Below are 25,144 nucleotides of genomic sequence, written 5' to 3' on the forward strand. Positions count from 1 at the left end.
GAATTGGTGGAGGGGGCGAATCAAATGTACAATCTTGAATGAATATTCATACTTTCTTAGAGTGGCTGCTCTTTGTTTCTCTACCTTTGTTGGACATGTTCTATCCTCGTAATTGTGTCCAAGATCTTTCGTGTTCTCTTTCAAATGAGATAATATAATCTTCTTAATATCAAGATAAAATAATATTTTCAAAAATACAATAATTTCCTACTTGACATTTTTAGCTGAGATCTTTCTAAAGTTTTTGTTAACAATACGAACAAATTATGAGACTGAAGACATAGAATACATACTACAAATGTATAGTCTGTATACATATACATCTGTATGTTAGTAAATTATTGTTCGACATTCGCGGAGATATATAGTCTTCGTTGTAAAGGGTTAAAAACTTTACAAGAATAATAGAGATTTAGCGTATGCATTACTGTTTCTATATATGTTCTTAAAATCACTTTACCAATACTTCATCGTCCATTGTACACATATACATCATTTATAAATCAGAACTGTCCAGCTAATGACAATGATCTATTCAAAATTTTATAAAGCGATGAATTTTTAGATACTTGAATGAATTTTTGGAAAATATACAAAAGGCTTGTGTCCTTTATTTTGTTATAAAATATTTCCTATTTTGTGCGTTTTTATTTCTTTGATACAAGCTTTATTCCACCGTCGTTGATAATTCAGATATTAAAAAATTTCAAATTTTGAATTGCTACAGGCAATGTCTTTACTCAAGAAACTTTGGAAGATGTCCAAGTAGAATTTTATAAGCTCTACAGCATTTTTGTTGACTCTTTGACATTCAAATTTCAATTTTTGAAGCCACGATAAAACAAATGATGGTTTATAACAATATTAGTTCATAAGCTCTAACTTTCGTAAACTAAATTTCGTGCAGATTATATTAATTCTTTGTAAAATTTATTGTGTAAGAGACACTTCAAAATAGTTTCTTTTTTTACGACGCGAATTTTTTTTTTAATCCATCACTGTACAACCTGTATATCTTGCATATATTTTGAAGATTTATAGAATCTCAAAAATATCTGAACAATCATATTTTTATCCCAATAAATAAAGTTCAGATAAATGGAGTTTTCCCGTGGCGTAACCTTGATTGTTCAAGATAATCGATTTCGATTCGCTGTATTTGCTGTTTTTCAAGATGCATGCCATTCACGCCAGATGTACGTAGCTTATTTTACGCGAATCCAACGGCGCCAGCAAACATTAGCTTAGACATCTGCCAACGTCGGAACATCTGGCGCCATTAACGACGATTTTCCGTATATTTTGCGAGTGAAAATTGCCGTACTTACGATCACGATTGCCAGGCCATTAACTTTTCATTTGTTTTTTTTTCCCCTGTGTAATAAACCGAAACATTCAAGCGACATTCTCCAGTTTACGACACGAAAAGCCGATTCTCCGTCTTTGGAGAAATTCTAGGAATCGTTCGATCATTTATTACGTTCTCTGCTAATTCAAGGCGTGTCTTAAAAGCGAGGGAGTGTCCCGAATTGGTCATTTCGTTGATGGAGCTCCTTGGATTCATTTTCATCTAGGTCACGGTCACAAAATCGTGAAAACGATCGATTGAGAAATCGTACCGAGCCATTATCATCTCTTCTATGAAGCCATTAACTCATTTGTTCCGTTCCGAAATGAGAGGTTTATCCATGAAAATAATTGTTTCTCTTTAATGTTTATTCTTTCGAGAGTCTTCGAAGAAGTGTTTTTATAAAATTGCTTGTTAATTCTCATGTGACAACGTGAGTTTCCAAAATAAAATTATAGAATATTTAGTTTTTCTATATTTTTTTTTTTTATTAAAACTAATAAAATTTATAGTCGGTTGTTGTATTATTCATCGTTGAATTTTTCAAATGATCAACGATGAGGTACGAATTGTAAAGATTATATCTTTTCTGAAGTTATAACACTTGAACATGTCATCCTGTCTGTCTTGAGCTAAATGTTAATTAATTCTTAGACAAGTGAGATTTGAGTTAAAATTATTTTTATTTTTTCCACGTTGCTGAAAATGAATGTTTGTACTCGATTTTTCTTCCGTTGAATCTTTTAGCTTATATTGTTAATTAATTTACATTTATATCCATTCTATAATTCTATTTTTAAATAGTTTTATCACTGTGAATTGATTCATTTAAATAGTTCGTTTCAGCATAAATTTCTAGAATGTATGTAATAATAACACAGAGTGTAGATCACGAAGTATTTAGGGAACGTCAGCAATGTTTATTATGAGGCTAGATAGCCTCGAGAAATTGGCAAAATTAGACTTCCGACTTCCGGAGGAAACGCGGAGATCAGTCGGTCTCTCTATTTTCGAGTTCGAGGAGAGCCTTTATAGCATGTGAATCGATGATTAATTTTCTTGTAGCCTTGAATAAAAGCTTCGGGGCGTACCGAGAAATTGAACGATGTCCTATTTTTTTTTTTTTTTTTTTTTTTTTTTTTTATTGAAATAATTGCACTGAGAACCGTACATAAAAGCTGTCGCAATAATTATAAAAATAAATCAGAAACCGGAAAGACAGTGATTCTATAAGTAAAGAACGTGGAATAATTTATTTTCGAGGAAAGCAATTATAACTTTCGTCAACAAAGACTAAGAGTACTTAGAAAGTACATATGTAAAATAATTTAATTTCTTGTATGTAATAAGACTATATGGGTAGCATTTCGAACGATTTCTTTACGTGTGACCAGATACAAATAGACAGTACTGTATAAAGACTGATAAATATGACGTCAACGTTATTTCTGAAACACTATTAGAAGTAGAAATAGAAGTAGAATAGAGAAATAGATTGAATGTCTTTTCCATTTTGTTCCTAATTACATATGTGGGTCAAAATTGATTTATTCGTAGGACGAGCCTATTGTTTTCTTTTTTTTTTTTTTAATAGAATTTTAAGTTACATATCTTTTGGAATTTTTAATTCAATTTCCACTAATAATAATAATAATTTCCACAGTCACTAATCCCAGTTACAGAGGATGTGAAATGCAAAATACAATTAAATACCGCAAATTTTAGTAATCTATTTTAGATTACTAAATCTATCTCTATATTATAGTTAGATTATAACGATATTAAATTATAATAATTAGTCAAGTTACAACTCAACAGTTCTATTATATTCGAGGGTTAAAATTATACAGAAAATACTCTCAGTTACGTATGTGCGAACGAATTTTATTCAATTTTTTCACCCAAAATCATCCTCTTCTTAGTCATACCGTAATTATCGGTATTTTTCTTACCGATTCGACGAAAGACTCGGGCCACAACTCGTCCGATCGGAAATCACGTGCAAGCAATCGTCTGTTAACAATCGTTGGGAACGTATGCCTCTGGCCAAAGAAGCGGTTTGAAATAACGTGGAATAACGGAGCATTAAGGACTCATTGATTTCAATCTGCCGCATTCTATCCTGACAGTTTCAATTGCACTGTCTAAAACGATAATCGAAACGTAACGGATCGAACAGTAGCTGCAGCTGGTTTTCGAGCAAACGAACGCCGCGCCGTGTATGTTAGAACCAATCGACCCAGAAATGTGAAAGCGTAACGCGATTTCGCTATCGAAACAATGCTCGCCATAGAATTAACCAATTGCAAAACAAAGTGGCCGGACTCGAAATTCCGAGCTGGTGGCCGATCGCGTCGAATTCAGAGCGAAGCAAAATCGTGATTTCGTTGTTTTCATATGTAAATGGGATTTCTAAATGCAATCGCAAACCCTTGATTCGAATGTTCATTAGAAATCTTGGTGACTATCGATGTAATATGTTTCTCTTTGTCTGGGTAAAAGTATACTATGTTATTGCTAGAATTGTCATTATTATGTTATTAAAATTTCTCGTGCAAATCAGAAATTTTTCCTGCTGTTCATTTCGTTATTATTGTCTTTATTCATTTATCTCGTGACAATTTTTCTTTAATTAAGCCTCATCGTTATTAGAATTATATTTAATATCAGAATCTTCATTAAAAGCACAGTGTTTGTATTGTTGAACTGAATTTAAAGGATTAGAAATTAAAAAAATGACTTTAAAATATCAAAGATAATAATTATCAGCACAGTCAGATTAAGTTCCGATTAGATGTTAAAAGTTTATGTAAATGTTAACATACAATGTTGTGTCACAGAGTTGTTTATGCATTGGAGATCTGTTGACCAAAATTTGTCAATTTTCGTGATACTATTACTTAAAAAAAAAGAAAATTACGTGTACAAGATAGTCCTAGAATTTTGAAGCGTGCAATCCACTGGAATTTAAAAAAAAAAGAAAGAAAGACACGTCTGATTCGATCTGTACTTTTATGGTCGTTGGCTCACGCGTCCGGGATTGGTCAACGCGCGAAAATCAAACGTGAGGCGAACGATTTCGAAAATAGACGAAAGCTATAAATAACCCCCGGTATAAAACGTATCGCGCATTCCCATGTGAATCCGCGGAATTGCTCGCTGGAAATTCACGTTTTAAATGATCGAAAATATAGCGTCTCGACGCTGCCACGTCGGCCAAAAGTTATTTGCGCAATCAGTCAAACGTGGTTAGACGAAAAGCGGCAGCTTCCTGTTTGGGAATACTCCCAATTTCCCATATTCCAGCGGCGTGTGCGTATCATGCATCACGGCGTCGCTGATTCGGGGAATTCTGTACTTAGAGTTAACGTATGCGCTGTATAATTAATAGTGTCTGTAACGTTGAACGCAGATGCCTGTCATTGATTCGCAAGAGCGGAGAAATCGTCCTCCGAGTGGAAAATCGTGTGAAATTTGCATAATGAGAATTTGGCCGTTGCGAAATTTCGAGGAAATCTAGTCGAAATTTTGGCGTGAAATATTGTTCGTAATTATTTTTCACGGCGTGATTCATAATAATAGTTTATTTTGGGTCAATGATGTTGTTAGATCGACACGATCGAATTTCGATCTTCAAGACCTTTTTTACAAAAGTGCTTCGAATATGAAATTTTTTATTTTTAACTGTTTCTTTTTTCGGAATTTATTTTACTAGTGTGAATAGAATTTTTCTCTTCCCTTTAAAAGGGACTCTTTATAACTTTTCATAACTTTTTATTATTTATTCTTTATAACTTTTGTCACGAATGAAAATTATTCAGAAATATTAATAACGAAGGACAGTAGGAGGATGTGAATTATAAAATTAATTATTCGAGATAGATAAGCGACAAGATTTGGAAAGAAATTATTGTAATGTAAAGTTTCAAAATTCGTGTCGTTAATCAAAACGTCAATAATCTTCGTTAATATCGGTCAGCATCTGAAGATAGATCGCAATCCAGGCATGGTTGTAATTAATTTCGACGACAAATTAATTAGTAACTTATAGAAGTGTCACCGAGGACAATTCAAATGAAAATCGATGGAATCTGAAAATTGCAACTGTCAATTAATCACAAATAAACGAATTTCATTCGTGCAGTTCTATTGAGCACGATATAAGTGAACTAAAATTCGGAATGCTACATTGACATTCCGAATGTATATTTCATAATTATGCACTAATTCTCGATAAAATCCACCGAATACAATACGAACGAGAACTTCCAGTTTATCAATTGGCAAGAATTCAATTCGAAGAATTCGTCTCTATCCATGAATATGAAATATCAATGCGAAAATTCATAGCAAATGAAAAATACACAAATATCCATTTATAGCACAGGATATAACATTTCAGTCAATCGAAACCAAAACTGAAGTCTTATCTACGTATGCAACTATTCCGATCATTAATAAATCTTCATTCCACAATTTCACTGTATGTAACAAATAAAAATTGACTGAATGACTAAAAAATGAATTCTAATCTATAACCAATTAAGATGTTTACATTGAGTTACTCATTATGGAAAGATATCTTTTTATTTTTTTTTTTTTTTTTTCTGACGAGTAAAATAAACTTAACATAGTTAAATATAGCAAACGAAATGTGCATTTGCTGTTGAGGTAAAATTCATATAAAACAAAAAACGTATTCGCAATTTTAATACATTTTAAAACACTTTGGGATAAGAAGCAAATTGTTATCGATTGCAGCTATACGTACAATTTTTTTTATGAAATAATACGATTTTATAATAAAGTGTGATTTAAAAAGGACAACCGCCTTTGGTCGAATACACTGGTCGCAGCTCGAAAATAACCAAGCGCGCAAGTGCACGTTCTCAAAGGGTTAATTCGATATGACAGATATGAAAAATTTCGCGTCGCGAAACAACGATACACACATCGTCGATAACTTTTAAACCTTGAAACGATCTTACACAAACTATCGATCAATCGCCAGCAAAATTCGAGGAGATCTCGACTGGCGACCTACGGGTGAATTGATGAAACTTGTATTGTGTATACATGACACACAGTCACACACAAAAAACACTGATTATCGGTCAACTCTTTTACGGGGAAACCGAACGATATTCCGGCAATTAGTCGACGGCTGGCGGAATCGAGCATAATAACCAAGAGCGGCTCGGGATCGCGCCCCTACTCTGCCGGCTTTTTTACTCATCGAACACGTAGTAGCCTAAGCCGAGCAAGCGCCGTGACGCAGCCGGCGGAGGCGCGCGCCCACGAAGCGCCGACCAAGACGTGGCGTCCCGACGTCGTTTCTCGCCTCATAGTCCCGTCTTCCTCGTTCAGGCGGCTCAGTGTGTTGCGACTCGTCGCGAACGCTCGTCGTGTTCCATCGACGTGTTCCTCTCTTCCGAGACGAAACATTCGTTCGTGATACAGCTTCGTGATACAACAACCGCCGGAGATTTCGTCAACCTGCCAGTCTCGAGTTCGCGTCAGCTCGTTTCGAGGTAACTCGTCAGCAGGTCGTGGATCAACGAGTCGTGACAAAGATTAAAAAAATCGTCTGGACCGATGACGCTGTCAAAGACTCTCCGCATCTCTCAGTAGCAACGTAAACTTTCGTCGGAGAAATTACACAAGCCCTCGCTGCTAGGAGTTGAAGACTCCCATTTCGCGGCAGACAGAACGTTTTCAACAACGGAGCGTGCACATTGTCAGAATGGTCATGATTGACATGGTGGATGTGATCGAGGACGAGGACCGGTGCGTATTGAGAAATTCTCTCTCTTTCTCTCTCTCTTTTGTTGTGTATATTTCAGTCTTGGAAATTCGTCCTGCCACTGCTCGCAAATGCGGTGTGTGTATCTGTGTTACGTAAATGTTCCGCATCTGACGCGTTGATCTTCGCGGGCAGGCTCGCGACGTTGCACGGGACGTTGTTTTAATTTGGAGGATTTCGTTGTTGGACGTTTGCCGATGTTGCGATCGTCTCTCTGCGAAAAGGACGGGCGACGTTAGCGGGGTGGGTGAAAAACGCTGGACTCTCGGCGTATATAACGAGGATTTCCCGAGCTGAGCTTTAATCGTTTTCCAATACGCGGGAACATTATTTTTGGTCCAACGCCCAGTTTTGTTTCGCGCCCCCTCGTTGCTTTTGGTAATGCTCCAATAATTTAACTTGATTCCTTCTTTTCGCGGGGGAAGCGTACAATTTTCGTACAATTTGTCGCAATTTGCAGCGTGCGCTTCGATTTTATCTCTTATTTGATTTGGCGTGCGCGACGTTGCTTCCACAGATTTCGCTTATTATCCCTAAGCGGCGAAGTGTAGGTTGATCACCTCGATTTGTTTTTCGCATTTTGTTTCGCATTTTTTGCAATGCTACGACGGTCAGACTTCTTTCATTAATATGCTGATTGACTTGCTCGATCGCGCTTCGATACCGGATCGATGTTGAGATACTTCGATATTTCTCTTCATTTTATTTTGTGTACGCGGTACATCTCCTCGGTGTTTTCAATTTCAAAGCTTTGGGAGAACGCGAGCTTAGTGTATTTACGCGTCGTAAGCCTTTCATGGACGTAATCCATGATGATGGGAGGAAAATCGTATCGACCGTTGACGGAATCTTGGACGATCAACGTGGCTCTATCATGATTGCTCACGGTGACCTAATAACCGTGAAAAATTTTTAATTCGCACCAACCTGAATCATTTCTCGTGTATTTCGTTTTTTCTTTTTTTGTTTATTTCGTCGTAACGTGACTTGAGTCTTTTTTTTTTTTTTGTTGCAATTCTAGCTTATTCTAATTAAAAAAAAAAAAAAAATATATATATATATATATAACAATCCGTATCCGTTACAGTATTTATTTACATGAGTTACATTTATAAATAACACCTGTTTATAAAAATATAAATTTGCATGAACACACACTCACACACACACAGTTTCCTGACGGCATTAAAATAAAATTCGCAGGAAGATTTATCTAATTGAATTTTCATTCTTTAATCTCGCATTAGAAATTTTCTAATTATGCCTTGTGGAAGATCAATTGCGTTAACGATGCTAATTCAAGAAGAGCGTAGCAAGATGATCACGCGTTAAACTCGCGGAAACTCGTTCGTGTTCACTCTCACTTTTCATGGCAGAAAACAGGAGAACAATAGTCGAACGTGTTTCTGGTGAGAAGATGTCACTAAAGAGACAATAGGAGACGTAACAATTAAAGAAACAGCTGCGCTCCGCCAGTAGTATACGACAGTCCATTGTCAGACACGAATCGTCGTTACAATGCGGAACACTGTCAGCTCTAATCGAAATATACAAGCGGCTTGTGAAATATGTTTCTATTTATGTTTTATTAATACTTTAATTATGCTTGTGTTTATATTTTATTAGCACCGAGTAGCAGTGGGCAAACTGCGTATATTTATGCAAATATAATTAAATATTTAATATCAAAGTATGTATGTATCTTCCTATATTTTTATGTATAATATATTTTTTAAATATATTTTTATATATAATATTTTAAATATTTTTACATATTTTTATATATAATATTTTAAATATTTTTACATATTTTTATATATAATATTTTAAATATTTATTTTTATATATTTTTATATATTTATATATATAATATTCTAAATATTTTTATATATTTTTATATATAATATTTTAAATATTTTTATATACAATGTGTTTAAAAGAAAGTTATTAATAGACGAAAAGTTTTATCCGTTAAATACTCTAGTTTCATATTTTTACAAATCATATACATTCTGCACGTTTTTCTCATGTTTGAACGAAGCACAAGAATCCGCAGTCTGCTAACAAAATTTTGAACTGTATCATATAAAACTTTCCCCTTTGAACGAACAAGAATCCGCAGTCTGCTAACAAAATTTCAAACTGTATCGTATTAAAGTCCCCCGCGATGAACGTTCAAATATTTTCGCGAGCCAGTAGTATCCGAACGAGCTTCGTCTTGCGTGCGTGGTTGGTGTCGCGACCTCGAAACCAGTTTTGGTTTGGCGGGAAAAAAAGAAAAAGAAAAAAACAAAAACAAAAAGTTAAAAAAAATCACGTCGAAACTTTCGTTTCGTCGACGAGGGGGAAAATCCGCTACTTTTGGACAAACCACGTTCAATCGTGGCTCGATTAAACAACGTTGGGCGAAACGTTTTCGCGAAGCGCACGTGAAACGTGCTCATTGATTTTCGCCGAATGGAATATTCATGGACGCGTCCACGCGCGACGCTACGCGACGAAACGGCTGTGTGTCGCGTGTCGGTGAAATGGTACTGCTCGAGCCAAGAGGTCGATTAAGCGAAACGTTTTGTCGTGAATTTGTTCCGACGCGTTAGGATTACTCTCGCGACACTCGATAAAATACGCCAAGTCCGTGATTCGTTACTGGATACGTCTGATGTAATCGAAGATTTCTGGTTTGAAGTATCGTTTCTGTAATCGGAGTGGCTTTGCATACTGTTACGTTTCGTAACTGCAAGAATCTTTGATGTTGGGAGAGTAATTCAGTCCCCTCCTTAAAGCATTTATCATTGCTCGCTTGTAAAACGAAAAACTGCTTTTATTTTCGTAGACTTGAAACAATTCGCTTTATTGATGTTGAAGTCTGGGAATTATACGAATTTGTAGCAATGTTTTCTGCGAATTCAATTGTTCCAGTTTGCATACTCTGAACCAGATTCTGTTTTGTATTTCATACCTGTACTATAAGTGTTGAAAGTTCTACGAGGAATGAATGAATTTTATAATTTTACGCAGTGATTTTCGTTCTTTGTTCTTTGCATTTTAAAAAGGAGAAATTCATGAATTTATATATCGTAAACTTCATAATCTTGAATTTTGATATATTGAATTTATATGTATATGTATATAAATTAAAATTGTAAATTATAAATAGATGAATTTATAAATATTTTGTAAGCTCTTTGTTCCGAACTTCGCAATGTGAAATTCACATCGCAAGTCTAGCGTTTCTGTCAACTTGTCGCACCTTATACTGTCAACCTCATGTTATAAACATTGAGCTATGTACTACGGAGGTTCTCATTGTGAACGTTATCTGTTTCATGAAATTCCTGCTATAAATTTCCATTACCAGAAGATTTAAATCATGAAATTTATTTAGTGAATTTCATCTTACTTTTGGAATTCGCGCTATCGCGTTTCCTTCTTTGTTGAATTTACATCGTGAACCTCGCTATAGCGAAGCTCAAATATAGAATTTACAAATTGATCATAATTTCTGCTTTGAAATTTGTATTGTCAATCGTGAAATTTAATCGTCTCTGGAACAGAGTAGATGTTCAATAATTTTTACTCGGAAATAAGACGTAATGAAATTCGTTTCTTTAATTTAAATTTAAAATAATACGAAATCGCTTCGCCTCTCTCACTGTTGTGTTTAAAACAAAGGCGAATAAAATTTGCCGAATCCCGGACGCCGTTCTGCGAAATCCTCATTATCAAAGTAGCTCGTACGCGCGTAGTTTGTGTTCTCAAGGTCGGCATTATAGAATTTTTTAATTACGAGAATTCACACTGAGAGGATTATACGCGAGGTTCGTGCTGCGAGATTGCTATCCAGTGGTTCGCATGTTTTCGCGAAACCGCACGCTCTCCTCGTATGCCGCGATTAACGCTACGTGATACGACGTCGATATTCCAGACACGATATTTAGATCACATTTCGCGTTCCTTTTTCTCACGAAGAAACTTTCAATCCGGGTAACGAACGTAAAAATTTGCGACGAAAATTACAGCCAGCGATTTTTCCATGAAATTCGATTTCCACGAGACTCGGCTAATGAATTGAAACTTGAATCGCCAGCAAGACGACGATGAATATTCGATTCGTTTCGTGAATATTCGATCGCGAGGATGCGAGGTTTTCGAGATTTCCAACTCTCGTGATACTCCGTGTGTATTATCGTTCGATAAATTTTATTCCACTGGACCTTTCGTTTTCAAATTCTCCGCCTCTCTGTTGTGTTTAAAACAAAGGCGAAGAAAACTGTAAGATTATTGTCTTTAGAGACGAACGTTGCCCGTTTCAAAGTTACGATCGCGAAAATATATATATTTGCAGGAGTATGATGCATTGAACAAACATTGGACGTCGAACGTGTTGCAAAGTGTAAGATAATTGTTAACGCAACGTGATTTAAATAATCGTACGCAATTTCCAAATATTTAGAACTTCTTTGCGCGAGCATCAATCGTTTTGATTGATTAATTTACCTTCTTTTCCAGGGATCAAGTGATTCTCATATCACGTATGAAACGCGCCATTTCTAAGTTTTGATGATTTTGTACTTTCAATTCTAATTTTTTTGCGAAATATTATATTTTCTCTCCGAAAGTGTTCGTATTGCAACGTAAATTTATATAAATTTATTTTGTGAAATGTGTTTCTATTTATGTTTTATTAATACTTTAATTATGCTTGTGTTCATATTTTATTAGCACCGAGTAGCAATGGGCAAACTGCGTACATTTATGCAAATATAATTAAATATTTAATATCAAATGTCTAAGTATTTAATATTCTTATATTTTTATATATATTTTCAATATTTTTATATATTTTTATATAAAAATATAGGAAAATTAAATACTTAAACATTTGATATTAAATATTTAATTATATTTGCATAAATATAAATAATTATATTTGCAATAGGCAAACTGCGTACTCGGTGCTAATAAAATATGAACACAAGCATAATTTATATAAAAATATTTTTATATATTTTTATATATAATATTTTTATATATTTCATATATTTCATATATCATATATATATATATATATATATATATATATATATATATTATATGTATATATTTTTTAATTTTTATTTTATATATTTTATATATAATATTTTAAATATTTTTATATATTTATATATATATAAATTAAATTTATATAAATTTATTCCCATTTTATTTTTCAGTCGACGAAATTCGTCTTGGTTTCATCATTCTAAAAAATTTGATAACATCGTTCACTCATTCTGACAGTCAATTACTAACAAAAATTTAGCTCGTAATTGATATCATCAATTATTCAAAAATTCAGTCGAGAGAAATTTAAAATAACGATCATAATTTCAACGTCTATTTTGGCATTTTCCAATATTTCGATCCATTAATGAAATCTGTTTCGAGGAAAATGCAACTGGTTTCGAGTTATTTTCGAGAAACATTTAAATTAAAGATTATATTTCAAGATTCAGTTCTGTATAATTAATAAATTTTGGAGGAAATACAATTTTCATTTCTAGTCAAATTCTCAGAATTAAAATCTAAAAACATTTCAAAAGTTTCCACGCATCAATGAAACACACGCAACAATTGAATCACAAATAACTGAATAACAAATTTCCTTTCTCGTTTCAAGGAAAAGACACGTTGTAACTGAACGATGTAAGACAATGTGACAGGTTTCCGTCAATATTTTACCTTTTTTAACTTTGCCTCTACAGTCGATGAAACATAGTATGGCGAGTGTATGTTCCTCGAACGATCACCAAAGTGACTGTTGTTCGGTTGTTTCAGGTACGAGAGGCTCCTCAGAAGGGCGAAGACGGAAGATCTGTCGGAAGTTTCAGGAATTGGCTGCCTCTATCAAAGCGGTGTCGATCGTCAGGGTCGACCGGTCGTCGTGTTCGTCGGCAAATGGTTTCCCGCCACTAAAATCAATCTAGACAAGGTGAGATTAAAGTTTCTCTTTTGACAGCTAAATTGAATCTACAGTGACTCGCAGAAAGTGTTTGAAGCTAGCGTGGAAAATTCTTATGAATACATTAAGTTTTTTTTTTTTTATTGAAGGACATATACGTATTAGATTATGTAATGAGTACATTCACCTTTTGCTGTTGGATTTTGTAAAATATTGGAGAAAAGAGAGAGAGAGAGACATAAATGTTATTTATAATTTTAATATTTAGAATTGTCATACTGATGAAAATCTATATATAGATCATATCTTCTATAGATAATCACGAAAGATTACACACATTTGCAAATTTCAGATATTTCAAGAAAACAAGGATTTTAAACACTTTAGCAATAATTAGTTGAAGTTGCACAGATTCTAAAGAGATGTCAATGTCTTTTGTATTTAAGGAGTATAATTGTAATCAGAAATACGTTTTATTTGCTCACATTTTCGATTCATTTATATTTTAATTAAAATGCTAATATTCTAAACGTGAACAGGTTAATTAAGATTCATGAAATATTCAAAATCATTCATTTCCTGATTTAAATATTTCGACAGATACGACGCATGTAAGTTAGGATAATCATCACTTTCCTATTGTACTTATTAATACAATTTTTAAGACATAATCTATAAAATTTCTACAAATCTTCAAATACTTTCACAAGTTACTGTAAGTCGATGATCTTTGACAATCTTCGAAAAGCTGTCTGACATTTTCCCCCTTTATTTCCTTGTGATTTTGTTATTTTTCTCGGTCTGCTAAGTGAAGTCGTTGCTCGTGAGATAACGAATTCCAGCTTTATTATAGATGTGCGGTTGTATGATACTCTTAGAATTAATACGTCTGCTCATGAGATTAGCACCTCTCGGTCGTAAAGATACAAAATGCAGGAAATTGCAGCTGCTGTTTACTCCGAGCATATTGAAAGACTACGTTTATGTGTTTCTACTCTAAACAGAGATTCGTTCAAATATTCTGGCATCGGTCGTTCTACAGAAATGCAGAGCACAATCCTAGTTTGTCTCATTTTTTTCTTTTCTCAGTTTTAACGTGCCGCAAAGTAATATTTTCGTAATTGGACTTCATAATATAATTAATTGCAAAGTAATATTTTCGTAATTGGACTTCATTTATATAATTAAGAGAGAACAAAGGCATTGACAAACTGACTTTTGGAAACGATCACTGTGCAACAGTGTTTACACACTGTTCATTGTTATCAAGCCAATCGCTTCAGGACTAATTTCGTATCGTCAAAAACAAATTAAACAAATTAAAGAAAAAGATTTTCTTGGAAATTGCAGATGTCACGATAAAGATCGCCGTCACAAAAAAAAAGAAAAACACACGACGTTTGACGCTTCTAAAGTTAATCGCTCGAAATATATATATAATTTCATGTATAATGACAGAAAATCGGGAAAGAAAAATTGCGAAAATCACGACGAAGATCGAGAACGTACATTGCCTATTTTTCAACCTCACGAACCTCGACGAATGGATCGCAAACGGAGCTATAGTAAAACGCGCGCGAGCACTGCTGAGTAAATCGAGCAGATTTCCCCGGGAGAGCAATCAACCCACACGTTTACCCGCGATCGGCGCGCCGCTTGAAATTTTCACCCTCAATCCAGCCTTGGGTACTTAACCAGCCCCCTGAACATTCCGTGAACACGTGAACAGGCCTCGTGACTCGAAAACCGTAGGAATGGATCGCGCGATGAAACATAGTCGCGAGAGGAAAGAGCGCGGTGAATAATCAATACGCTGTAGCGGGTTAGCCTCGCCTCTTTTATTATGGGCCTAGCGTGTTTAGCTAGTTCTTTACAAACTGATCGATCCGTTGGAAAGCCCTCGTTTCCCTATTTTTGTCGATTTTTTGGAGGGGGAGTTATTCGATTTTACGATTTTTAGATTAATGTCGATGTTCGTGCAAAATTCTGGAAACTCTGACGTTCTCAAAGTTCACAAAATGCGCATATTTCAGAAAGGTCGCAGACCTCTTTCCGATTTTCTCGATTGCACTTCTCGAAGAAATTCCGAGGAAATTCTGGAAATTTATGACATTCGAATCAGGATGTTCGCTGTTAATATTCGAGTAGAGGTCGCAGTAGTGGAACTCCGGAAAATTCAGTTTGAAGAACACTGAATAATAGACAACGACGTTGCAGCGAACGTCGGCGAGAAGGATTAACGAATTCTTTATCGCCGAACCGACCGGAAACGATCAGGAATTATTCATCGGCCCGATCGAATGTTTATTCAGAACGACGCCGGCGCTCATTGGATTTAGCTCCATCTAAATTCCCGGCGATGTGCCTATGAAACGATGATCGCTTGATCGCTTTGACCATAGGTTGCAATGTTGAACGGCAAGCCCTTTAAGTGAATCATCTTGCATCACTGGCGTTGCCTCTCGATATCCAGACAGGCGAGGTTCAAAGTTGAACGTGATATGCGAAAGTTCAGGTTCCGTTCGTACGAATACTTCAATGCCTGAACAGATAATTCGTAAAAAGAGGATCGTGTCGTATCGTTCGTTGTTGTATAAATTATTCGCGAATATTCAGTTGTACAATTTATTATTCGAGTGATGTTCAAGGAGCAGTTTTTTTAGGGGGGGGGGGGGATGTATTTTCTTCGCGAGATGAACTGAAACAACTCAACTTGATTTTTTTTCTCTGAAACTGACTTTTTCACGTTGAAACAGTTTCTCAGATTTTTATGATAGTTTTCATATCTAAATAACAAATACAAACGACGAAGGTTTTTGTACATTCGCGACATTCTTATTGGAAATTAAATTATTCGTACTGTTAAATTAACGTAACGATCGGTAGTTTTTGCAAAATCTACTTGCAATACTTCACTCGCTTTGTTATCAAGTTTATTTATTGCTGTTAAGAAAGTTTCTTCGTGCTGTGACTTGTAAAATTCCATGATTCTGTTGAAATTCAGAAATTTCATAAAGAGCACGATTAAATAACGTAATGATGAAAACGTAAAGTAATATTAAAATACGTAGTGCTTTACGAAATACTTTATCAAATACAAACTGAGAATGTTAGAGTTGGAAGTTAAACTTCGCTTGTCGTATTCGCTCCGTTTTTCCATCGTTTATTCTCTTAGTTTGACAAACAACTCTTGCTGCGTTAGGCATAGTACTCCCTAACACAGAGAAATATATGTAACCGATGGACGAAATCAAGAAAATAGTTTTCGATGTACCATTCGCAAGGGCACGACTTTATCGGATACTTTGGAGTTTTATTGAATCTTTAAGAGAACGGGTCAAGGGTTATAGTTGAACTCTTCTGAAACTTGCTGATTTTCAAGAACGTATAATGATTCTACAAACTTTCCAAAAAGTTTCCAAGTTCCTTCATTTTCTGTTGAATGATATATAAAATTCGACAGATCATTGCAATATTATTCACAGAGATCATTATTGGAGGGGGGGGGGGGGAATTCTTGTTATTATAGGCTGCTAAAATTCTTCTCCCGATAAAAGAAAGAAAGAAATTTCAATTCTCAACTTTTCAACCGCGTCGAATTTAAAGGAGAGAAAGTCCAAACACTGTACATTAACCAACAACTCTTCAAGAGAAATCTCGATCGAACTACGATAAATATCTTTTTATCTATCGTCTCTTTCAAATGTTTCTCTTTCAATTTAACACTCCAGTTCTGTCCTATTCGAGACTACCAAACATTATTTATTACTTCTCAAAGTAACTGTAACATCTTCGCATGTCGTCAACTCTTTCAAACTATCGTCTATCCCTGTCAAAGAAATACAGACGTCGTGCGTACGTCTTTCTGCGACTCAACATTCCACGGTTTCACAGTCCTCGACGTTGCTCGAACGCGATCACGTCGGTGGCTCTCGCATCTCGTTACCCCTGCGTGTATCAATATCATCTTTGCTCGTTCCTCTCGTCCTCTCGGCACTGTCCTCTCATCCCTGTGGAGTGGCGACGAGCGCAGCACCGCCAAGCGAATCGATATTTACACGTCCAGAAATAGACCGACCACGGAACAACTCCCAAGCCGAGGGCGCATCAGCTCTCTTCTGCAACGTCGTGTCCGCCGGATCCGCCCTGGAGAGGAGAACAAAGACGAAGAAGGAAAAAAAAAAATAGGGAGAAAGTTTGTTTTCGTCCCTACACGTGACGTCCCTTTTTCTTTCCGCATGGAGAACAGCGGGCGCGAGACTTCCTTTGAGGAAGAGTCGAGCGTCGACGCCCGCCGGAAATAGCCGGCGAACCAATCGGAACGGAAACGCCTGCAACGACCTCGCCCCGATCACAACCCCATTTTTTTTTCTTTTTTCTTCCTCCGCTTCGCGGCTGACGTTGATCGTGATCGATGGGCCGAACGAGTTGCCGCGTTAACGAGTTTTCTCTACGTTTTCTTCTTTTCTCGCAATGGAAGTTCCTTTGTTCTCTCGCAACGTTTGATTAATAACATTTGAACATGTAAATATCTGACACGGCGAGGGAAAGAACTTGCCTGAAGGAACAAGTTGCTCCATAATTTTGTAAGATGTGTAGAATTGCGCGATGAATATAAGAATGATGATAAAAAAAAGAAAGATGTCTTATGTAAAAAAAAAAAAAAAAAAAAATTGGAACTTCTCATTCAGTAAACACTTGTGTAGAAAAATTTGTAAACCATTGCTTGTTATCGGGTTTTAATTTTGATCAAGTCGAGGTATTATTATTAAATTACTAATTATTTAATTTATATTTCTATGTTACTTTGAATTAATCGAAATTTGCCAGAAATTCACCACTCGTTGACGATCATTTGTTCTCCAAAATTCTCCAAAACTTATTGCAAGAGAACGAGTGAAAATTGCACGCAGAAACCAACGCGAGAGGGACATCGGTTGCGTGGTGTTGAAGGAAATTATGCGAAAGTATTGAGGACGCGGTGACAAACAAGGCAATGAAAGAGAAAAAATAAAAAAAATAAAAATGGGGTGCTACTGGAAGGACAAGAAAGAAACTGAGGCGCTATGATTCCTCCTGGTCGTATGTAGGTCGCTGTCCGAGATTCAAGGACGCATTCGATCATTCTCCCCCTGACCTCGCGGCAGCAATTTCAGGTCACACATTTATCGGCTCCGTGAAAAACTACGACGAAAGGACAAGCTCTCTCTCTCTGCCATGTCGTTACAATCACCACGTCTATTCAATATCCTTACGGTCTTGGCGGTTAAGGTATCGACAACCCTTCCGTCGATATTTTCTGCGAAAAAATTGATTTTCCAGCCATCCGTTCTTCTTCTTCTTCTTCTTCTTCTTCTTCTTCTTCTTCTTCTTCTTCTTTCTCTGGTAATCCATTTTTTTTATTTTTTTTATTTTCATTCGTTCTTGACACGGTTTTTGCAAGGAGATAGTGTACAGTTTGATTTTATCATTTTGCTAAATGAAGATGGTTGAATTTTTAGTGAATTTTTAATATGGCGAACGTGCAAGGAATATTTGCACGGAATTTAATTTCAATTTGGTTTTTGAGATTATTGTTTACTTTGGAACTTGGCAACTCTGCTGTACGTTTATGGTGCCTCGGAGTAAAATTTTGTATTGCAAGAGAGAAATTAATTTAATTTAGTTTGTAATTCAGTCGAAGTAAAATAATGAAATTTAATGTCTAGTTGATTTTAGGAGCAATCATTGCGGCAGTTATACGCGAGAAGAGTTGAAAGATGCGATTCAAAAATTACATCGTTGAGAAACATGTTTTAACATTTTTAACACAATAAAATCGTAAATTTAATAGATTTCTATTGATATTAGGCGTATTTATTGAGATTTCATTCATTATGAATTTATATTGGTAAAGAGATGGAAACTTTTCAAAGCAGATCTTGTTTTATTTAATTAGGAGAAAAGCTCACCATTATATAGCTGTTTACTCGACAGTTAACATAATTTTATCAATTGCATTCGAACGCAAGGCAATTTTATCAATTGAAAATGCAAAAATATGGAAATCGAAGAAATCGCAGAAACAGAAAACCTCGAAGATTCGAAAATTCGAGATTCTGAGAACTGAAGATCCGCGGAAATTTGGAAATTTAAAATGATTTTCATACATTTGGAAATTCGAGTGATTCGAGGAGGATTCAAACGTTTTTAAAAAATTCCACGTAGATGAACGACACTTCTAGGAAAAGGAAACGAGCCGACACCTGCCATTTATTTCCTCGACGTGTATTTTATTTTCGGCCGCTTTGAAACGAAACCGGATAAAAATTACAACCGCGTCGTAGAATGGCTGCCGCCAAAAATACTCCTTCCAGTACGTATTACGTTTATATCTATTTTTTCTCTTTTATATCTATGTATAAACTGAACGCATAGACGAATACGCGTCGAGGAAAAATCTTTTCTCGACGCGTAGAACCTGGCGATTCTTTCGTACGTTCTGCATGAAGAATTGACGAGCACGGAGAAAGAGAGAGTCGTAACCAGTGTACGCTAATTACACGTGCTGAGATAATGAGGCTTCACGGTCGCGATACAGATAACAGAGTGTTTTAAAACTCGGTTACAGAGTTTAATTTTATGCCATCGTTAAATCATCAATATCTAAGAATACTCTCTTCTTTGATAAAGCGGAGGATATCATGTCATCGAGTATATTTATTTATTAATATTCCATCTTTGATGCGGAGTTATTGAATCTCTGTTTAAAGCAGGTGTTGGATGCTTCTTCTTTTTTTAGTCTTTTGTTCGATTTATCGAAGACTCGTGTTGAGAGCATCCTCGTGTGTTCTTGTTTTAACAAAGGAGAGAGTTTTAATTTAGCTTTAATTTGTTGAGCGTGAGGAAGAAGATTCGGTTTGTGGTGGGATGTTTCAGTTTTTTTTTTTTTTTTTTTTTTTCTTTTTAGAACTTGAGTCGTTCTGAATTTCTAAATTTTCTTCAATTTTCAAATGCTTGCGATTATAAATTTCGAAAGTTCAGAATTATTGATTATCATTTTGCCGAGCTTTGCATCTCCAAGTCTTTTTTTCCAGCGTTAGAACTTTTAAAATTCCAAATTTCCCGAGTTTCTACAATTTTAAATCCTTCTAGATTCCAAATCCTTCAGTTACAAAAATTTTTTCGAATCCTTTCAGTCCTTGGATTTTTGTAATCTTTCTACATCTCGCGATATAAAATTCAATTCGGGTAATACAATAGTTTCGTGTTCGACATGATAAACACACTTCCGAGACCAAGACGAGCATTACGTCAGACTCCGGGTAATGTCGAATCACGAGATCGACGATGCTCGCACTTTTTTCCAAAGCGAAATCACTATAGATGAATCATCGTGCACGAGCACCTCGAGCCACTCAAAGGATATACAAAGGCCATTTTACGCCTGTACCTCCGATTTCGTTTAACGAACCTCCATTCTTCCAACAAACGTACACGTATCTCTCTGTAGGAACATATATATGTAGCAGAAAACTCGAGCCGACAATGCTGAGTAAGTAAACTCGACCTCGATTGAAAATTGAACCGCTACAGTTGTATCCTCGCCAATCTTGATTAACTAAGTGACACGTCGTCTCATCTTCTAACACTCGAATAACGCTGACAGAGTCATTCTGAAAATAATTGAAAATAATTGTCCTTTTCAATAGGATATCTCACAAGTTAGAGTATTCGATTAAAATTGAATATTTATAATCGCAATTGTAAAATGAAATATTTGTCAGCATGTTTCTCCTTTATTTATATTATTTCAGAATCACTTGGAAAGTTAAAACATTTCGGTGAAACGTTCGGCGAATTTGCTCATTATCATTTTTGATTATAAAATAAATATACAGATTTTTATACCATTTTTATAAGTATGAAATTATTGTATTCTATTCTTGAACGAAAGAAGAACTGAGTGTAAAAATTTGTCCCGTGGTACATAGAAAATGAAATATGTATATCGGTACATGACCTAAGTCAAAATAGAAAATTAGCGTTTTAATAGCGATGTGTTCCGGTTAACGAGCGAGCGAAATCGATATCGATAGTTCGCGATGATTCAACTATTTAATTATTCCGAGCTTCCTATCTACGACGATAATTAAACCAAACTCTGGAAGGATCGATCGAGCCTTGAACTCGCTAATGTCTCGCTTCCGATTTTCTTGCTTAGCTGGTAATTTCTCGTGCAGCTAGAAAGATTGGCGGATATCACTTTGAACGTCGACTAAATTAACTCTAGCTGAAGTTCGGAATTTTTTTCAGATGTAACAATTTCTTTGTTTGATAAAGAAATTAATTTAAAAGAGGAAAGGAAATTATTAGAAATTTTGTTTCTCTACAAAGAAATTACTTACTTACTTTTACTTACTTTACTTACTTACTTACTTACTTCCCGAATAATATAATTCAAGTTTACCTGTTGTTACAAATTTTCAACGGATGTCTCCTCGAAAGAGACAAGACGGCCGAAATTGTTTAAATAACTCGTAGCCATAAATCCACTGTGACGAACGTAAAAATAATGCACAATTTACTTTTTTATTTACGAAAAGTTACGGCGTGTAAATTACGATACCTCTTGACGTTTCAATTTGCTTAGGATCAAACTCTTGACGCAAATTGAGTCTTAAGACGTATCTACGAAATGTGTCGCTGACGTCTTCGAATATATATATTTATATTTCGCCAGATAAGCGGATATTTCAATTGTATTCCAATTTTTAACAGATAAATGATCTTTTTTTATCTTCCTCGTCAAGCATCGAGTCTTCCTTTTGCAATCTTCGTCGATCCTTTCTAATCTACTTATTTTGCTACAGAGATAACTGGTAATCAGACTGTGGATGTTTATGCGAATTCGCGTCTTTATAAGGACAGACCTTGAGTAAAACTTGTTTGTTTCAGCCTTCGGTTATCTATAATCATTCTTAATTATCGATAATCATTCTAAATGTTGCAGTTAAGAAAGCTTAGAAGTCGGACAATTTCGAGACTCGATAGTTCGGAAATTCGAAAATAATGAATAAATATTTTCCGACGTCTTGTAAAATTCAATCAACGAATTTTGTGAGTTCTCTAACCTCTGGATTTTCTGCAAATAAATTTAAGTTTAAAGAAATTTTCGTAAACGCGCGAACTAATGATAGTTTAATTATCATCGATGAAGAACAAACAAAAAAAAAAAAGAAAAAAAAAGGGAAGTTGTACTGTAAAGAAAGGCTACTGCAAAAAAGAAAAAGGGAGGAAAAAAGGAGTAAACCTACATCCCCTATCGGTTTCCCTCAACTGTCCCAATTTACCAGAACGCAGAATTTAATATCACAATATCGCTCGACCCACATGTGTGCCACGTCGTCCGTGATATCGAACTAAAATACACGTTCGACCCGCTCAGACTTTCTGACGTCATCGGCGACGACGACGACGACGTCGAAGAACGAAAGGGAAGAAACATAGCAAAAGAGAGGGGTTGGTGAATCTTCGAAACCGACGCAACCATCCCCCCGATTCTAGTTGAAACGATATCTCTGGCCGGAAAGGAAACGGCCGACATTCTCTTCCTCCCTCTCTCGACCGCAAACTTTTCGTACACTCGATGGAAACGGCACAGTGACGTCACGGAGCGAAGCGTTAACTAGGATTGTAAATACAGGATATCCGGTAGCTCGTGGAAAATTGGCTGAAAAATGATTCTGATCACGCGAAAATGAGAGAGGATTGAAATTTTTTTTCAAGAAATTGGGAATTTTAGCATTTGTTTAGCGTAACGCTTGGATTCAATTAGTTCCCGGATTGGACAGAGACGGATAATTGGCGAAGAAGATTATTGTTAATGGAAAATGCGAATTGCAGTTTTTCGTATGTTTCAGTGAAAGAATTTTTCACTTTTTTTTCTTTTTTCGACTCATTTTTGTACGCAGAATCACTTCCCAGTTTGTTTGTTCGCGAATCACGGAATTGTATATCGGAATTCGGATTTTTATTTATGGAAAATTTAAAGATGCAAACACACACGCAAGATATAAGTAGAGTATTTATGGCAGTATATAGTGCGTAAAACAAATTTCTATTTGGAATCTTGGTTAACTTAATTGAGATAAAAAAATAAATAAAATTTATTAGAAGCGTACGATTAATAAAAGATTGGTACGTATATCTTGTAAATGGTGATCTTAGAATTAGTAGAATAATTGTCATATTCAGATTTTTGCACATCTATTCCGAATAAATACATACAGTGCCACATCACGATAAAATAAACAATACTGATCTAGTGTTCTAAAGAATTCATGATATAAGGAAATATAGGAACCAAAAGCGCAGAACGTTAGCTTAAAAAATTGCAAAACTGTGGCCAGATCTGCCAAATTAATCAAGAAAATTTCAAATGAACAATTACTCAAACTATAACCGTGTCGTTGAAAATTTAATACAGATTCCACATCTAATTGAATTCAAAAATTACGCAAACCACTAGAAATTAAATATATCGATAAACGTCTGTACTCCTCAACTTCCTCTTCTAACAAATGACAATTTAATAAAACAGATGTCCAAGCCAGATTTTATTCTATTGATAGAACACGCGATCTAGCGACAAGTGCACGAATGCTTTCACTGTAGTACTATACAGAGTTACAAAAGGGTTGTACTGATGTGCAAAGGTTGTACGGTTGTGCCTTGCTCTTTTTTTGGTAATCGAGGCCTCCGACCTGATTTCCACGAGCGAGGGCGAAGAACCGGAGCACTAATTCGAATTGTAGCGGCGCGATCGATTAAAACGTGATGACGAGTGCGCCTCAAACTGGGATCAAAGACTCGCGTTCCCGAGGCGTCCTGTGTACTTCGTGACGTTTGGTCGATTCCGTGACACGGTTCAACGGCAGTAATTTCGATTCCCGGTCGGTTTTCGCAAGCCAGAAGAAAGGCCTGTGTGCTTCGGCTAGTGGGAAACGCTTTGAGCAGAGCCAACTTGTTAGCTAGATTAAATGATGACCGTCCGAGCGAATGATAAAACGGAGACGGCTTTGATTTCACCGAGTTTTTGAATATAGTGATTAGAGAGGGGATGTCAGTGGTTTGATTATAAAGAATCTTCAAAGAGGACTTGGACTTTGATTTTTTTACTTTGAAGAACGGCGACGCGAGAATGGTTTTTGTTTGAAATTGTTTGGAGGAAACAAAGGTTTCGGCGGATTAGAGGTAATTTTGGTGGTTGACTTGGAGAATGCTTGAAGGTTTGATCGAGTTTGAATGATTTTTAATTTGTGTTTGAATAATTTTTAATTTGTGTTTGAACGGTATGGTGATCATCTTTAATTAAAAAATTTATTGTAAAAACTACAATCTCTATATGTACTGTACTACAATGAATTTACAAAATGACATTCACATAAATAATATTTTCAAGTTATAAATTTTTCTATCTGTTTGCTATAAATATTTACTTACTCTAAATTTCATGTAGCTTTCACCATTAGTGTAATCCACTAATTTAATTAATTTTACAGTGAAAATTACTTTGTAGATTCACTAACGAGAAATTATTCGTTTCTGTTTCAGGCGCTGCTATACTTGATACAGTTGTTGGATCCAATTGTTAAAGGCGACTACGTTATCGCTTATTTCCACACGCTCACGACTAGCAACAACTATCCTAGTTTGCATTGGTTGCGCGAAGTATACAACGTGCTTCCTTACAAGTAAGATATTTTTCTGGCAAGCCTCTCTTTTCAGAACTACATACAAATGAGCTGCTTTATCTTTTCTTCGAAGTCGTAAATTCGATTTCGAAGAAGCATCTTTGATTCGTAAAATTTTGAAGAATTTGTTTGTTTAACAGATTGGAGAGTTTCAATGAAACGAAACGACGTAATTTTTGAGAGATAATTCAGAACCATTAGATACATAATATTACAATTATTTCATCAAGATTAATTCATATGACGAATTCCTTCGTTTTCTGTGAATTGAAATTTTAATTGAGAAATTACATCTTACCAACACCTCGTAAAGTTCA

The 25,144-nt window shown here is 35.4% G+C and overlaps 1 protein-coding gene across 2 annotated transcripts in view; it reads left to right on the plus strand.

Moving 5' to 3' along the window:
- LOC122533930 (protein GDAP2 homolog) overlaps positions 1-25,144 on the plus strand; it is a 76,692-nt gene that overhangs the window by 44,599 nt on the left and 6,949 nt on the right. For both annotated transcript variants that reach the window (XM_043664101.1, XM_043664102.1), the window contains exons 8-9: positions 12,969-13,122; positions 24,688-24,827. In XM_043664101.1, coding sequence (XP_043520036.1) covers positions 12,969-13,122; positions 24,688-24,827 — 294 coding nt within the window. The remainder of the gene's footprint in view (positions 1-12,968; positions 13,123-24,687; positions 24,828-25,144) is intronic.

Source organism: Frieseomelitta varia, unplaced genomic scaffold (assembly GCF_011392965.1).
Source record: "Frieseomelitta varia isolate USP_RPSP 00005682 unplaced genomic scaffold, Fvar_1.2 scaffold_562, whole genome shotgun sequence".
NCBI lineage: Eukaryota > Metazoa > Arthropoda > Insecta > Hymenoptera > Apidae > Frieseomelitta > Frieseomelitta varia.